Source organism: Haliotis asinina, chromosome 8 (assembly GCF_037392515.1).
Source record: "Haliotis asinina isolate JCU_RB_2024 chromosome 8, JCU_Hal_asi_v2, whole genome shotgun sequence".
NCBI lineage: Eukaryota > Metazoa > Mollusca > Gastropoda > Lepetellida > Haliotidae > Haliotis > Haliotis asinina.
The window spans coordinates 214,871-232,797 of record NC_090287.1 but is presented as its reverse complement, the minus strand read 5'-3'; the positions used below and the strand labels follow the sequence as shown (position 1 = coordinate 232,797).

At 43.4% G+C, this 17,927-nt stretch overlaps 1 protein-coding gene across 1 annotated transcript; it reads left to right on the top strand.

The window, feature by feature from the left end:
• Positions 1-1,399: 1,399 nt before the first annotated feature.
• LOC137294788 (uncharacterized) lies at positions 1,400-17,073 on the top strand. Its single transcript, XM_067825899.1, has 5 exons — positions 1,400-1,612; positions 8,688-8,873; positions 9,855-9,944; positions 12,034-12,168; positions 16,987-17,073. The coding sequence occupies exons 1-5, from the start codon at positions 1,400-1,402 to the stop codon at positions 17,071-17,073; spliced, it is 711 nt and encodes a 236-aa protein (XP_067682000.1).
• The last annotated feature ends 854 nt before the right edge of the window (positions 17,074-17,927 follow it).

The following is a 17,927-nucleotide window of genomic DNA, read 5'->3' as shown; positions in this document are numbered from 1 at the left end:
ATCTTTATGCTAAATTCTAGTAAGTCTAAACATAGCAGACTACCTCAACTTCACTGGCACTACAGCTACGTACAATGTCTAACTTTCTTTGCTAATCAAAGTACAAAACTGATGATCATAACAAATCCCAGCAAACATTATACATGATTAGTATAAGATATGTTTACACGTAATTCAAATCACGCCTGCAGAAATAGTGTGACAACCTTCAAATAACTCGTGATAATGTACATCAGAGATATATGTTGTCTTTGTCTTTGAGATTCCTGACAATACAAGCTCCGGCGCATTAGGTGCTGGTTCCTGTCCTACATTTAATGACGAAGATTGGAATAGGAAACAAATTAGTACCAAATACTCTTCAAGTTGCCGCAGCGCGAACCGAAAAGCAAGCTAGAGAGTTTAGGTTTTTGCAGAAGTGGAATAATATCTTTGATGTTTGTCAGATTCCTTCAGAAATAGCAAGCAGCGTGATCTTTCAACAGCAATCGACAGATGATGTCGAAGGTTGACGTTCAACGATTCGAACTTCCGCCATTATGCCCATAAGTGTATCACGAGATACATATATATGCATTCAGTACATGAAACTAGATCTAGAGACTGTAGGCTTTTACCGCGCGGTAAAGATACCGTGTCCGAGAGTTTACACCAGTTATTGTGTTGTCAAAACATATTGGAGTAAAGCAACATAAACACATGTATGCGTGCAGCGTCAATGGCGAGTATTCGTATGGCGTAAATATCTTCCAGTCTGTTCCAAGGTGTTATTTTCACACTTGGTCTAAACAGAGCTAAAGAAATATTGCCTTATGACCGCACATATGTCGTGACGTCACAGAATGACGTCACAAAAATAAACGACTGTTTCTTGGCAACATTGATCAAAAAGTTCTGTTTACAAATGGTGACCTACACGTGAGTAAAGCTGAGTGCCATGATACTGTATATATACTGTGCATCGTAGTTGTAAGCAGCAGCTGTTTGTCTGAACCCTTCGGGTCAGTGTCTCTGTTCCAGTGGTAACGCTCTTTGATAAATACCTAGTGCAGATATAAACATAAGAGGGCGTTCAATCTAAACCTGATTCCTCAGTCATTTTCGTGCCTCTTCGGTCAGTTTATTATTTTTATTTACGTTATTTGAGGGGTTTAGGGTTAGGGTTCTAATCCAGTATAGTAAGCAGGAGTCCGGCGTCATGCATGTGTACCCTTTTCCTAGGAAACGCTGTCAAGTCGAACCCATTAACAATACTTCCGGAGATGTGTAGACTCTGCAGTGTAGTCCCCTGTATTACGCAGAGCAGACTGTGTTCTTGGCAGCATTCTAATAATAATAATGACTGACTTTGTACTGAAAAGATATATTTCCAGGTATTGTTGCAGAGTGTGGTCATGAAATGATGTCTGCCCCTCCTGACACGCCCCCTACACCCGAACCCACGACGAAACTGGGAGGGGCCGAAAACAGGAATCAGGCAGATGTGTACCGTAGGGAGAGGGATGAGGCTTTGGAGGAGTTGACCAAGGTCAAACAGGATCTGATGCAGGTTAAGAAGAGGCTTGCTGACCTTCAGATGCTTCAGGAACTTGAGAAGGAGGCAAAGGGAAAGGTACAATCGACATGTCCTCTCGGCTTGTTTTCTTAACTTCTTAATATGCTGGTATACAACATACATCCTGAATATTATCTGTGGTGTAATGTGACATTCACCTAGTTAGTTCAGTTCCTACCTGGACTGTTTTCTGAAATACTGACGGAATGAACAATGCCTAGGATATAGACGCCTTCACTGCAGTATTACAGAAGTCAAGGTCATTTGCCCATGACCAGTATAAAACTGGTAGGCTGACACATACAAAGATGTACAGTCATGCTCCGTTTATCCGAACACTTGGATTTTAATTGAAAGTGTCCGGATAATCGAATATTCGGATATCTTAACCACGGGTCATAATCTTGGTGAAAAGAGCATGGTCAAGTGTACCTGACCAGTTTTGAAAAGTAAACACCAAACACTACAGAACACCCCTCAACACGAAGGAAGGACGGGCTGGTGGATAGTTGAAATCCTCCGTTTTGTCTTACAGCCTTCAGGTGATTTCATTTGTCACTCTGAATTCTTACGGATCTATGGATCAAAGTGTGAAACACTTTGGGCGGTCTAATTTGTGTCAGTTAGTTCAGGTTTCTGTTGTACAAAGCTCTCCTAGGTGGCGCTGATACCTTCACACAGACTTACGACTTTACTTAAATCACTGGAAGAGAAATGGCTATTTAATGGTTGTTTAACAATGTTAGATCATTGATATACAAGAAAGTACAGTTAAGCCGCTTGAACAAATTATTTGGTTTTGATTTTGCCAACCCTAACAGAAACATTCTCACTCAAATGCGCACAAAACCGATCCGCAAAAGCGGACATGCACAGCTGTGTCTAATGCGATGCCTAGTTACTAATAATTGTGAGTACTCATATTTGTTGTCTGAATGGTTTCGTTGATGTTATCAATGAGGAGGTTTAGCATTTCACCTCCGATGACATTTATTTCCTGATAAAACATCCCGTGCCTCTGATGATAGATGTACAATATTGACAAGTGAAATGTTTTAACAGAACTGATGTTGGTCATTTTCTTGGATTGTAAAACAGGATCCGCATGCATGTAGTAATAATTCCGCTTGTATCAAATACTTTCCGTGAATGCAGAGGCCTTCTATGCCCCATGCCAGGATTAAGGATTACGGTTTATCTTTGAGAAATGGATTTTGGTGGTATATTTGCAGGGCAGGTTCTACAGTCAGGCAAACAGTTGATAGTACCGTTGCATGGTTTTGGAAGATTTCCTCTGCAGTTAGCAAATGACATGCTTTACATCTGCATCTTTCCTCCTCAGTTAGCAAATGACATGCTTTACATCTGCATCTTTCCTCTGCAGTTAGCAAATGACATGCTTTACATCTGCATCTTTCCTCTTCAGTTAGCAATTGACACGCTTTACATGTGCATCAGTTAAATAAATGTTTTAATCATATCATGTCGTCCCACAATACAGTCCGTACTATAGCGCGAAAAAGCACGAACGTGAGATGCACGTGCATTAGTGACGTCAGAGGCATGTTATTCCTATGCTGATTGACAAAACGAGAAAAAATGACATTTGCTCCCGACGTAAATTAAAGTCTATAATTTACAAAAAGTCTATGATATCTGAGATGTAAGTTACATATTACTGTAACCACAACCTGGGCAATTGGGGTGTCATCTCGTCAGCTAAAGACATGTTGAGAACCCGTTAAGGCACGTGCATGTCCTTTTTCGCGCTGTTGCCACTTCGCTCTTGTAACAAACTGGGAATGCGCACAAACATATGATAACAGTTTCTAAAACAAATTTTTGTGACACAAATTATGCCATTTTTTTCCTAGAGTTGGTCTGTTGTTTTATTGCGCTCAGCGTTGGATTGATTCTTTTAGATCTATTAGTATTTGTGTTGGATTGCTATTGATCGGTATCAGTTTGTCTCAAAAAGTACGATATCTTGGTGTCACTCCACTCCATCTTCTGAACATAAGGTCCTGCAGTTTTCATGGACACAAAATTAATGCATAGTGCATTTATATCTACAAGTTTTGTAATGAATATCCGTAAATGTGGAATATCCGTAAATGTAAAATATCTGTCACGTTCGGCCTTACTACAGTCTCAGTGGTAGGGAGATATGAAACGTAAATAAGGACTTCACTGAGAAGCGATTTAGTGCACAAATGACCATTGCGTTATTTTGTCTAAAGTAATTAAGTCTAAAGCGACTTGTTTGGACCAGGCCATGGTTTTGTGCAAATTAGTGTGCGATGACACTGTACGCATTTCAAAGGACCATTCTAAGATTAGGCTTAGCTTCATTATTAATGACGTAAAAAGGTAATGCCTTTGATAGCTACCATGGAGTATCACTATCACCATAAAAACAAAAATGTAGGAAGGGTCGTATCAAGACAAAAACCAGAATGGGTGTACCAACAGACGGTGGCTGGGATCTGGCTGGGAGATCTAGCTATCAACAATGATAAGATAATCCTAATTAAACTGACGAAGTAACAGCATGCCATAACAGTCTACTCAAGTCTTTAATGAGTTGTTGATCGACTCAACTTGAAATCTACTCGCAAGGGCAGGTGCAGATTTCGGAATCTATTCCAGTCAGAAGAGGAATATTTCAGGGGGACTCTTACAGTCCTTTGCTTTTTTTTGTCTGTCTCTAAATCCTTTGAGTTTTTTCTGCTCAATGGGGAGGATGGTTACCATCACGGACCTCCTCAGCACAGAGCCACAACACCTCTTACGCATCTCTTCTGCACGGATGACATCGAGCTCCTTGCTAAAGGAGATACCAATTTGAAAGAACAGGTTCTCCTTGTCGAATCCTCTTCTAATGCTATTGGTATGACGTTTGGACTCGACAAATGTAATACTCTTCACTTAAAACGTGACAAGTTAACTAATGATGGATCGGTCAGGTTGCAAGTGGGAGGAGTTAGTGAGCATCTTGTGGAAGATCAGGCCTACACCTATCTTGGAATGCAAGCTCGAGAAAGCTCCAAAATGCCCAGGACCCACTTGCACAAAATGATCTCTGTTACAATCAATCTTAGGCCCCTACAATCGACTTTACAATCACCATACAATTGCCCTAATCCATTTGCACAAAGACGATCTTATGACAGCATGGACTTAAGAACGCAATCTTAACTAAGATCGAACTCTTCAACGATGGAGGTAGAAATTTCTGAAACTCGACTCGTGTTGTTGAAGTGTCGAGGCGATCATACAGTTTTATGCAATATAAAAGCAATCCCCAAACGTAAAGCTAATTATTTGCGTGAAACTGACACCAGCTTGAACGCCATTTTGCTACTGACCACAATGATTTTAGCTCTTTACAACTGGTTCCGACCAATTGTAAGTTTTGATTGTAACTTACAATGATCTTAGCCTACAATCGCTTTGTGCAAGTGGATGGCGATTGTAGCCGAAGCCTAGGATCGCAATCTTAAGTACTTACAATAATTGTAGCTCTAAGATCGTTTTGTGCAAGTGGGCCCAGATTCAAGATAAACTTCGGGACTAGTATAAAGCTCGGAGCTAAATGCTCGAAACAAAGTCAAAGCCACCAATACTTTTGCAGTGCCAGTCCTCTCCTATTCCTTTGGAGTAGTTGACTGGACAAAACAAGACATACAGACATACAGAGTCATGACCGCCTTACCAGAAGGATCATGTCTGATAACTGAGCACACTACCCTCGTTCCTCTCTTAATCGTGTATAGATGCCAATCAATTCTGGAGGTCGGGGTTTGATTAATGTGGAGGCGCTTCATGACAGACTTTTATTGTGTATTTTTGCACATTTATTTATCGGATGATCGTCTGGTGATGCATCTAAAGACAAGGAAAGCCAGGAATTCCGCAGCTATTTTAAGCGTGCCAAGGTTGTTGGACACAATCTGAAATTCGAAGTTGATTTTGTTGATGGTGATGTACTACTGGACGGTACAGTGATGGGAGTAAACCAAGTGAAGTCATTTACCAAGTCAGCCCAGATTCTGTCCTTTGTGGAGTAGCTGTCTGAGAAGTCATTCCATGGTGTGTACATGCAGTGTGTGGAACAGAATAGCAATCCAATCGACTCCTTCGCCTGGATGAAGTCGGCTGGTCTCAAATGTAAAACTGAGGGCTTCCTCTTTGCTGCTCAGGAGCAGCCACTTCCCACTCGCAATCGCCAGAATGTGATTCTTAAAGAAAATGTTAGCATGAAATGTCGACTGTGCATTGAATTTACAGTGACTGTCCAACACTGTCAGTAGATACCCTTCCTTGGCACAAACAGCATATCTTAAAAGACATGATGGCATGGCTGGCTGTTTTTACTATCGTCTCCACCATGCCTGTGCCTCTGACCCCGAGTGTCCATCCATGGTACGACCCTAGACATGTCCAGGGCGTCCTGGAAAATGATATCTTTAAACGTCTCTGGAATAGGCCAATATACAGCCTGAGACGAATTCCAGCCAACAAACCTGATCTTGTCCTTTTTGATAAAACCAATGAAATTATTTATATCATTGAATTTTCTGTCCCTTTTGACAGCAATGTGATTGGCAAGATTCAGGAAAAGCATGATAAATATGCGGACCTCGCCTTTGAAATGTCTCGCCTGTATCCCAAGTACACTGTCGTCAGGTTCCCCATTGTTCTCGGTGCCCTAGGTTTGGTACCTCCTGATCTCCTGTCGCAGATCAGGAGGGTGCCCGGGTTCTCCACCGGGAGCACAGTCCTTCTGGCAATCTGGGTAATGCAGAAGTCTGCAGTGTTGGGGAGCCTTCATATTCTCCGGAAAGTTCTTGGTGTGTTCGACTAGGCAGTGTTTCCTGGGAGAAGTCCCATTCACTGTCTGGGTTGCGTGTAGAGGGGGCGAGGGCCCTGAGCTGATGATGAGCTTTACCAGCCTGACTGTGCCAGGATCACCCAAACCCTCTCTGCTGCATTTCAATTCTAATCTGTAAAATAATAATGATAATCCTGTCAGTCTTCGAGGTCATACCACCTATATATTTTGAGACGTTTGATATGATGGCTGAATTACGCTTTTCCCATGGGTATCATACACTCTTACGTATATCAAGACCCGTGAAGGTCCCGGGGTAGAATAGGCCTTCAGCAACCCATGCTTGCTACAAATGGCGACCCATGGGCAACCCATGCTTGCTACAAAAGGCGACTATGCTTGTCGTTCCCAATTGTGCAGATCGATGCTCATGTTGTTGATCACTGGATTGTCTGGTCCAGACTCGATTATTTACAGACCGCCGCCATATAGCTGGAATATTGCTGAGTGTGGCGTAAAACTAAACTCACTCACTCACTCACTCACGTATATCAACATAAACCTTATGAAGGAAAGACACGTAAGATGTTTAGATGAGGCATAATCAACACTTAAAAAGTGTAAGATATCTTTGAGTTGACCTCTTGTGTCTGTAGGCAGCACGTGCATTTTACAGTAGGCACATTGGTTACGAATTCTCAGGGCTGCGAACTGCCTTGGTGAGCTGACGTTCCCACGTTATAACTGGCTGAACGGGTATGATCTAGTTTTTCAGCAGCTATTCCTATTTTTCACCCGATATTACGAGTAAACATTCTTTTCTAAATACCGTATTTCGCATCCCATTGAAAGTCTTTGTTTCGACATATGTTATTTGCTTGGAACTGTGTGAATATATATATTCTATGTCCGACAGTACTAAATAAACCTAGCGCCTTACAGACAGGCTTGGTTTATCAGGTTTAAGACTGTGACTGTGAGTTGGGGAGATCATATATAATGAAGGACTAAGCTGAACGATCCTAACTGAGAGGTGCTTGATCGTTCTGATGACGACACATGAAAACAAATAATATTCCCAAGACACATATTATTACTGTCTGCCACATCACGCTCTTCCCTTCGGTTGACATTCAGTACCAGCTAAATACCAAGGCGTAGAGTAAGCATCCATATGGGAGGTAACTCTTGTCAGCTTGTAGAACCTATTTGAACTACATGAGCCCTTTTAGATGTATATAATGTACTCATCAAAAAGAATGAAGACTACGTTTATCTCACCCAATGACTAGGCTGTAGCCTATATGTGTGAGTGCCCAGGAAGCGACAAAGGTGTGACAGATAACTTAGTGAAACAGATTGATATGGCGTGGAATGAAGGATCCGGTCCTGTAGGTGTGATTACGCAGGTCCATGGAGGATATTTATATATATGGGCACACTGACGTCTCGTGTCTGTCTCTAAATGTTAAGATATACTACAAGTGTCAGTGAAGCGACATGGGTTGGGTCAATGTTTTTATAGTACTTTGTCTCTATCTCGCCGGGTCAGTTTAATGAAGGACAAAAGCCCAAACTCGGACGTAGTCTGTAGCGGCCAGGCGGAATTAGTTTGTGATGTAACGGATATAACGTACCGGCATACAAACACAATGCAGCATGGCAGAAACCTCATTATACTAGTAGTGTTTTCCCAAACAGTACGAAAGTGTTATCCCTTGACCAGATTGATGAAACCCGGCGAGTTTGGTATCCGAACAGCTTAAAGCCACATAGTAAACCTAATACAATCCACTTTTATATATTGTCAGCTTTGACACGCGTTCAAAGTGATAACTTTAGTCCACTACTGCCCGGGGTTGGTATACCATAACGACACATATACACTTCTGGTAACAGGTGTAAAAAACAGAGATAGACTGGCATATGGTTACATACAGTGCCAAATTAGGAGATAAACATCATGCGTTGCCCAATTTACGGGTGTTATTTGAAGGACAGGGATTAAGTTGGAACCGACGACGGTATTCCCGTGCTTCAAATACTCAATAACTTGTGCCAGGAAACTGGACAACACATGATGTTTATCGCCATTGTAAAGACAAACGTAAACCTAAAGGTCCACACTCGTTTTTCTGTCTGCTCTTATTGAAAAGATATTACGCAACGAAACTTTCAGGGAATAGAAAACCACTCGATCATGTTGTTCAACCAATCAGATTGGAGAACACAGTGACGTTTGGTTGACAACTGATCACACATATGTATTACACGTGCTGCGTTATCATGTAGACGAAGGAGAAGAGTAAGTCATCGGGCAGCAAGAAGAAGAAAAAGAAGGAGGATAAAGACAGTCTGGGATTAGATCCAACCCCTTCACTCAGTCCCTCCACCCAGCTCCTTCTCAGTCTGTCTACCCCTGCCCGAAAACACCCTGCAATACCCGGGTTAGAAGATGATGACGATTCAAAGGAATTCTACTCGGTACGTACGGAACGCCTGAGACGTAAGATTTTTAGTATAAAAATATTGCACTTCTACACAAAAATTAGTTAGGAAATACATTTACGTCGGGTATTCTTTATTAATTTACCATTAATACTTCCATGATACATAAAAATATTCTTACATGTAAAATATCACAATTTAGTTAAAAGTTGCATACCGCCAGCAACATTATTTGTCGTATCAAAAGTAACACTATTGATAGTGCGTGTTATCTTTTCTAGTAGCAAGTGGAATATACCACGCTGAATTTGTTTGTGAGGTAGTCATTTTACCTAATATTTGAGGGTATTTGTCAGATTTTAATGAAATTCCATTGTCGACAATTCTTTGGTATTTAAATTTATTGGCCCAAAGAAAAGAAAACAACACCAAAACGAAAAGAGAAAAAAACCCACACCCAATAACTTTAAGAAGGTAGTCGCTCGTGTTTTATTGGAGACATTGAACGTCAAATCCATTTGTTGTAATAACTTGTTAAATTATAAATATGTTGGGTACAGCCCTATAAAGTATAACACTGTATGAAGTTATAAGAACGTATACATCACTTGAGCACATCACTGTCATCTGGTTAGGAATACGCAACCTATATCAATTCCAGTCTAGTGCTGTAACATGTGAATACTTGCGTGGCTCATAATGATGGTTAATGTATTTTATGTGACGCATTCGTAGCGTCACTGACGTTGATTTCATGATCTTAACGTAAGTACTGAACTTTCAACCTTATGATTCTTGTATATGTGTATGAATGTATGTGATAGGTCCATCCACTAGAGTCGTCTCGATATCAGTAGAATGCCTGTGATAGGTCCATCCACTAGAATCTGCACGGTATGCAAATACATCTGTGATGGGTCCATCCACTAGAATCTGCACGGTATGTATTGAACGTCAGTCATAAACGTTCAGACGGATTGTTGTGTCTGTGAAGACAACCGACCATGTTTTTTTCAGAAAGTAGCAGAAGCATTTCCCAGCATGACGTTGTCAGATGTGTTGGAAGCTGAGTCTAGGTTCCTGGCTGCTGACAAAGATCACAATGGGGTTAGTACCTACAGACAGAGACGGTGTATCTACACGCACCGGAGAGGTACCTACAGACACAGACGGTGTATCTACACACATTGGGGAGGTACCTACAGACACAGAAGGTGTATCTCCACACACTGGAGAGGTACCTACAGACACAGACGGTGTATCTCCACTCACTGGAGAGGTACCTACAGACACAGACGGTGTATAACCACACATTGGGGAGGTACCTACAGACACAGACGGTGTATCTACACGCACCGGAGAGGTACCTACAGACACAGACGGTGTATCTACACACACCGCAGAGGTACCTACAGACACAGACGGTGTATCTACACACATTGGGGAGGTACCTACATACACAGACGGTGTATCTACACGCACCGGAGGGGTACCTACAGACACAGACGGTGTATCTCCACACACTGGGAAGGTACCTACAGACACAGACGGTGTATCTACACACACTGGAGAGGTGCCTACAGACACAGACGGTGTATCTACACACACTGGAGAGGTACCTACAGACACAGACGGTGTATCTACACACATTGGGGAGGTACCTACAGACAGACGGTGTATCTACACGCACCGGAGAGGTACCTACAGACACAGACGGTGTATCTACACACACTGGAGAGGTACCTACAGACACAGACGGTGTATCTACACACATTGGGGAGGTACCTACAGACACATACGGTGTATCTCCACACACTGGAGAGGTACCTACAGACACAGACGGTGTATCTACACACATTGGGGAGGTACCTACAGACACAGACGGTGTATCTCCACACACTGGAGATGTACCTACAGACACAGACGGTCTATCTACACACACTGGAGAGGTACCTACAGACACAGACGGTGTATCTACACTCTCTGGCTAGGTACCACACACTGGGGAGGTACCGATGCAGACTATCTACACATGCTACACACGCTAGAGATCTGGAAGTACCTACACATACCAGGGGAGCAGCTACACACACTGGGTAAGTACATACACACACTAGAAGGTACCTACACCCACTGGGCAAATGCCTACACACACAGGAGAAGTACCTACACACACTAGAAAGTACCCACACACACTGGGAAAGTACCTACACAAACTCTGGGGAAGTACCTACACACACTGGGGAAGTACCTGCACACACTGTGGAAGTACCTACACAGACACTGGGGAAGTACCTACACACACACTGGGGAAGTACCTACACACACACTGGGGAAGTACCTACACACACTGGGGAAGTGCCTACACACACTCCGGGGAAGTACCTACACAAACACTGGGGAAGTACCTACACACACACTGTGGAAGTGCCTACACACACTGGGGAAGTGCCTACACGCACTCTGGGGAAGTACCTACACAAACACTGGGGAAGTACCTACACACACACTGTGGAAGTACCTACACAAACACTGGGGAAGTACCTACACACACACTGGGGAAGTACCTACACATACTGTGGAAGTACCTACACACACTCTGGGAAAGTACCTACACACACTGGGGAAGTACATACACATAATGTGGAAGTACCTACACACACTCTGGGGAAGTACATACACACTCTGGGGACGTACCTCCACATACTGTGGAAGTACATACACACACTTTGGAAGTACCTACACAAACACTGGGTAAGTACCTACACACACACTGGGGAAGTACCTACACACACTGTGGAAGTACCTACACACACTCTGGGAAAGTATATACACACACTCTGGGGAAGTACCTACACATACTGTGGAAGTACCTACACACACTCTGGGGAAGTACCTACACAAACACTGGGGAAGTACATACACACACACTGTGGAAGTACCTACACAAACACTGGGGAAGTATCAACACACACTCTGGGGAAGTACCTACACACACTGGGGAAGTACCTACACATACCAGGGAAGTAACTACATACACTGTGGAAGTATCAATAGAGAGAGTTAGAAAGACAGAGTGAGAGAGAGAGAGAGTACGCGTGTGTGCAGTTAAATGACAACAAACCCTGAGAATGAGAGACGGAAGTACCTACACCTTTCCTGAGAGGGGATTTTTTATTGTTTTCTGTCGCTGCAGGTGATTGATGTGGATGAGCTGGACAGGGTACTAATCAAGAGCGTGACGGTGTTCACACCCGGCAAGGTCCAGGAGATCCTCACGGAGCTGGACACAGATGAGAGTGGAACCATCGACTTCCTGGAGGCTCTAGCAGTAAGTGTTGGTGAACACTGTATGTCAGGTCTATGCTTGTGATCTGGAGGTCAGTGTCGCGCTTTCTCAAAAGGAAAGTTGCTCAGTTCGCTCACGTTACGTTTCTACAACAAAACCATAACACTCTCTTCAAAGAAAAGAATAAAGCAACGCAATACGCCAATACGTTGTCAGCAGTTCATTTCCATAAATTTTGACAGCAGTCGACACTAAAGACAATTCCTGTGTTTAAACCCCGACTATTGTGCGTAAATGTGTTTGTTAACTTTTGTCATGAAAAATTGAAAACAATACATGAAAACTGCATGCAGCGAAACCCCTTCCCCGCAATGACGTGTGCCCGTGCTGTGTGTCGGAAACGTTCAGTAGAGCCATCAACTCTGAAAGGCCAAACACTTCATTGTGAAATTTACTATATTAACGAACATAAAAAGAATGCCTAGATTAAATTCTACGCACCGAAATATCGCCATTGGACGTTTGGAAGTAGAGGGGTTCCGGTCGTTGCAAGTTGCACGTCCACCACAGACTTCACTTCGACTCAAGATCATCTCACAAGTGGAAGACCAAGAGTGACCGTTCTCGCTCAGGGCCAGTTTTTCAGAGTGTTTCACCTACGATCAAACGTTGGGCTTGTCCTGACACGACTACACCGACAACAACGTGTCCAATGATGCAACAGGGTACAGGCATGGAACTTGAGGAACTGGTGGCGATGAGTGCAGATTCCTCTCCTCCTGCAATGACTTGATGGGAAGCAACATCATGTCTGCCGACGTCCACAGACTCACAGACGTGGTGGAAAAAGCGTCATGGGATGGAGGTTCATGGCGTTCTTACAGCAAATCGCTACATCGATCAAATCCTGCGAACTCATTGCCCTCCACTTTTCAGCCGACAGAGGGAGCATTATTTTCAACACAACGCTCAAAACAGGGTGCCTATCTCGCCAATGCAAGCGTCAGTGTCCAGTTTGCCTGATCTGATCCTGATCGAGCATCTCTGAGACTCGATCTCTCAAACTTTATCGACAATTGGCGGAAAGTTCCTCAAGCAAAATTCCAACGACTTGTGGAGATGTCGAGCAGTGACGGCTGCAGAGGGTGATGTCGCCTGAACGGCGCCTTGTGTCCACACACTTGCCGTGAGTGAACTGACTTAATGCTCACAATGACAACAATACATATATGTTCATCAGTAGGTTGAATTTCCTTCAAGCTTAATCGTTTTATGTTCACATAAATATATTTAATGCATTTCCTATTTTGGGCCTGTGCGCTTCTTTTTCTAACCGTTTATATGAATGACGTGATAAGCTCAAGAAGCCCCAAGATGGTTCTAGAATCCATCTTCTTATCACACACGTCCTGCATGAGACGTGCAGTTCAGACACGTCCTGTATGTGACGTGCAGTTCAGAAAGGCTCCTGCATGTGGCGTGCAGTTCAGACACGTTCTGCACGTGATGTGCAGTTCAGACATGCCCTTGGGTGACGTGCAGTTCAGACACGTCCTGCATTAGACGTGCAGTTCAAACACTTCCTGCATGTGGTGAACAGTTCGGAAATCTCCTGTGCGTGGTGTGTAGTTCAGACACGCTGCGCGGCTTTGTTCTTTAAGGGGATTAATGGAGGGAGTTCATTTCGGCCATTACAAAACACAAATCAATGCACGCAGACTTTGAACCCTTCAGACAGGCATGTTTTCACCAAATCAAACACTATCGATCAATGCACGGTAGAGGGTGTCCGCGGTGTTGGCAGATTCTCGTTATGAGTGGGGACAGGAGGTATTTCAGACTCCATGAACAGACGCACCTCATCGGTGCATGGTGAAAGGCAGAAGGACTTGAAGGCAGTGATATAGACATAGAACCTGGTAAGTGTCACAACTACAAAGGGACATGCCAGTTGTTCACGAATCAGCACAACATATGATCAACTGGATCAGCTGAAACGATTCCGTATTAACCATGGGGACCAGGGGCCGCTTGTTATAGTATGGGAGTTCGCGGGAAGTCGATGTGCACCAGTCACAATAGTCACAAAACTGTTACAGATATAGTAACCATGGGAACAAGAACATATTTATTGGTGTTAGCGATGTTGAATCAATATCCTGCAGTGGCCAATGGTTGGGTCTATTGCACGCAAGCTGGTAAAGCCGACTGACTGCAGGTTACCTTGTCGGTGCTTCCCTCTTGTTGTTGTATCCTAGTGATACTGTCAAAAAAGCTTTGAAATTATTTTATAAGAAGGTCCTGTAAAGCTATGGGGCTTCATTATTCCCGTTGTAATAATCATAGCCAGGCAGCACGGCAATAACGTCTCCAACGCTGGTGGATCTTGGGTATTGTGGTGTGTTGGCTACAGAAGACGTCGCTGTCTCTCGTGTGGCAGGTAGATTGTGGACACAATGACAGTTCTTGCCTGCCGTATTCAGAATGAAATGAGGTCGATCTGTAAACACGCTAATTATAGGTTACACATTGCCATTTAGAAAGTGATCAAATGCAACATATGTCATATTTGGGATTTCGCTTTCTTAGTAAAGTACAAAATTCTAGTACTTTTTTGGTTGAGTCCCATCCGGGATTCGAACCCCCCACCCTCAGAGCACACAAACTCAGCCGGTGTGGGTGTGGAACACGATATGCGACCTGAATGACCAGTACCAGTGTGTACGATCTCCAGAACGGACCCTGTTCTACACACATCAGTTGGGTATTGATGAATCACTCACAATGTCACTGAGGAAATGAATCGGGCTACCTGTCACCTAGTTTGTCTTGCAGTCCTGCAACCATAGTATTTTCTCTTCCGCACAGCCCCGTCTCTCACGCACATGCCCAGATGAAGCAAGACGAAGTTTTTCTCAGCTCTGGGTTCAATAAGAATGTTTTGTTATACAGTGCACTCTGTCCAACTCGGACTCCCGACGTAATTCTGTATCTTCACGAAAAAGCTTTGTATCTCGGACTCTCATTATTTCGGATTTCCGACCAAAGTGTCGGACCTGAAAGGTAGTGACAAGTAAAAACATTAATTTATAATCCGATCTGAGCAGGAAGCTCGTCTGCTTGGCCAATAAACCTTAAACAACCAACCCTTTGATTGGTTTGGATTTTCGTCTAGCGGTGTCTAATGCGGTGAATTTACCTTTGGTGCGATTAACACTAATGTATAAACTGTACTAGCCACATAAAGAAACTGTGCAGTGTCAAAATATTATCCCAGTTGATAAATACGATAACAATGTCAAAGGTACATATAGACTTTAATGAAGGAATCATGAGACCATTACAAGTTGGGAGAACTTCAATTGAAAGTCAATCCCAATGACGTCAGGAGTCCACAGGTGTCAAAGGACCATGTCACAAGCTCAATAACGGGTATGTCCACTATCGGCATTGAGAACAGCTGTGCATCGACGATGCATAGAGTCTATCAAACGTGCAAGGAATACTTGTGGGATGTCACGCCAGATTCTCTCAAGTTCTGTTGCAAGGTCAAGGACGATGAGGAAGACGGCGTAGACGTCGATCCATTTCGTCCCAAACTTGCTCGATCGGGGAGAGATCCGATGAATTTGCAGGCCAAGGCAGTACGTCAACGTTGTGGTGTTGCAGGAATACCATAGCAACCCTTGCCGTATGCGGGCAGGCATTGTTCTGTTGGAATGTTAACCCAGGGCCATGACGATGGAGAAAAGGAATTGCCACAGATCGAAGAATCTGATCTCTGTAGCCCACACCAGTTAATGTCTCCTAGTTACGTTGTTAAGCTGCCCTGAACAATCACCTAAGGAGTCCTTTGGCGTGCTGTTATTGCACCCCAAATCTTCACGGAGCCATCACCAAAGTGAATCTCTCTCCAAGACACAGACCTGTGCATAACGTTCTCCCACGCGTGTATAGGTACGTTGACGTCCATCACTATGCGAAATGTTAAACCTGGACTCATCTGTAGAAACATCAATTATCCACCAAAACAAGGGTCTGCGGACATGATTTCGGCATCACATTCGTCGAGGACGTTGTGTCAGGATAGTTCGTATTGCGGGCCGTCTTGGTCTGATCCCGTGATGACGTAAGCCTTGTCGAACTGTGTTGGGGTGAATACGGCGAAGTCCCCGGATGGTCCGAGCAGTCAACACTGCAATTGGAAACCTGTGGCGAAGATGGGTCCCCCTTATCCATCTATCATGTCTTTCCGTTGTTACACGTGGACGTCCAGAACGTGGCCGATCGATGACGTCATTTGTGTTCTGGTAGCGTCTCACCAGTGCATAAATGGTGTTCCTATGGCAGTGGAAATGTGCAGCCACTTGTCGTTGAGACATTCCCCCACGGACCATCCCAGTGGCCTCGTGACGTTGTGCAGACGTCATCCTATGCGTTTCAATAGCCGTTAATTTGTTTAAACATTCGCAAGGGCAGGGGTTGACCTTTCCAAAGTGACGGTATTGTGTGTCATTCATTTGCTTTGTTTCTCTTTCCCAGAATGCACGTGCAACAACGTATTACACGTCTGAAGGACAAAACCACTGACGTCACGGAACGTAACACGTGCATATGCATATTGGATACATGTCACTAATTTCTGAGTATAATTCCTTATGTGTCTACACAGGTTTGATTAATTTAGATTTTAAATTTTGTATGCACTGTTTCTTTATGTGCCTAGTATATAATTTAGATGATCATACTCTTGAGATGATCAGGCATCAATATAGGTCCGAAATAAGACAGTGTATTCAAGTTCTTATACATATATACTTTCGTTTTGAGCAGTCATCCTCCATGGTGTTCTGATTTCAGGTGATGAACAAACTGTCCCACCACAGGAGGACGAACTTACCGGATCAGGTCAAAGAGCACCACAAAAAGGTCTGTTCCCTCCAGTGATTGCGGCTCGGCAGATTGTGTGTACACAACGGTTAATAAATGTGTTGGATATAGGTTGGGAGCGTGTGTGTTGCTCATGAAGTACATCGCGGTATGTCCACCTTCACCACCCTAATCTTGACGTCAGCAGCTCAAATCATCGAGGGTCCCGATCAAGCCAGCTAATTTAACTGTATAATTTATCTTAAAGTCATGAATGACGTACGAACCATTTACGGACTGTGCAGGGCCAAGATACTATGTTGTGTATGCATTGTAACTGTAATGAAGGCGTATATGTGTGTGGTTTGGATGACACATCCTGACATAAGCACGAAGCATGATACTTGAGGGAAATTCCCTTTCGTCAAGACTCGCTGCTTTCCGTGCCCTCCAGTAGGCCCTACCATAGAAGACAAGCAGACAGACAATACTTTATTTCGTTTAGGATGACAAAGCTTGATAAAAATACAAATGAATAACAGCATCAAATATGAAATCACTAAAAACATAAAAAGAGATGAATGTGTGCTTAAGATAATTAGATGAATAACTGGACATTAAACCTTTCTTTGAAATGTGCAGACTTTGACGTACAAAAGACGTTCGAGCTCGTCTAGTCCTGGAGACTGGCGATGTGTAGCCGCGGCCCGAAGGTAAAAGCTTATACTCCAGGTAGGAAAACTATGCTGTATCAGTAATGATTTTTTCAGTCGTTGAAAGTACTTGCCGCTCATGGAGAAAAGAAATATTACCGAAAGTGGGCCCGGGTATTTTGCTAGCTGTACACATTTTTTAAGCTTTGATTTGTTTTTGACTGAAGGGGACTTATACCAGCACTGAGAAGGAAACGTGAGTATACTCTAAATAAAAGT

What these genes read in the sequence shown, in the direction of transcription:
- LOC137294788 (XM_067825899.1), top strand. Translation starts at nt 1,400, where the DNA reads ATGATGTCTGCCCCTCCTGACACGCCCCCTACACCCGAACCCACGACG. An exon ending in ATTCAAAGGAATTCTACTCG is followed by an intron (nt 8,874 to 9,854) that starts GTACGTACGGAA and finishes TGTTTTTTTCAG; the next exon opens with AAAGTAGCAGAAGCATTTCC. An exon ending in ACTTCCTGGAGGCTCTAGCA is followed by an intron (nt 12,169 to 16,986) that starts GTAAGTGTTGGT and finishes TTCTGATTTCAG; the next exon opens with GTGATGAACAAACTGTCCCA.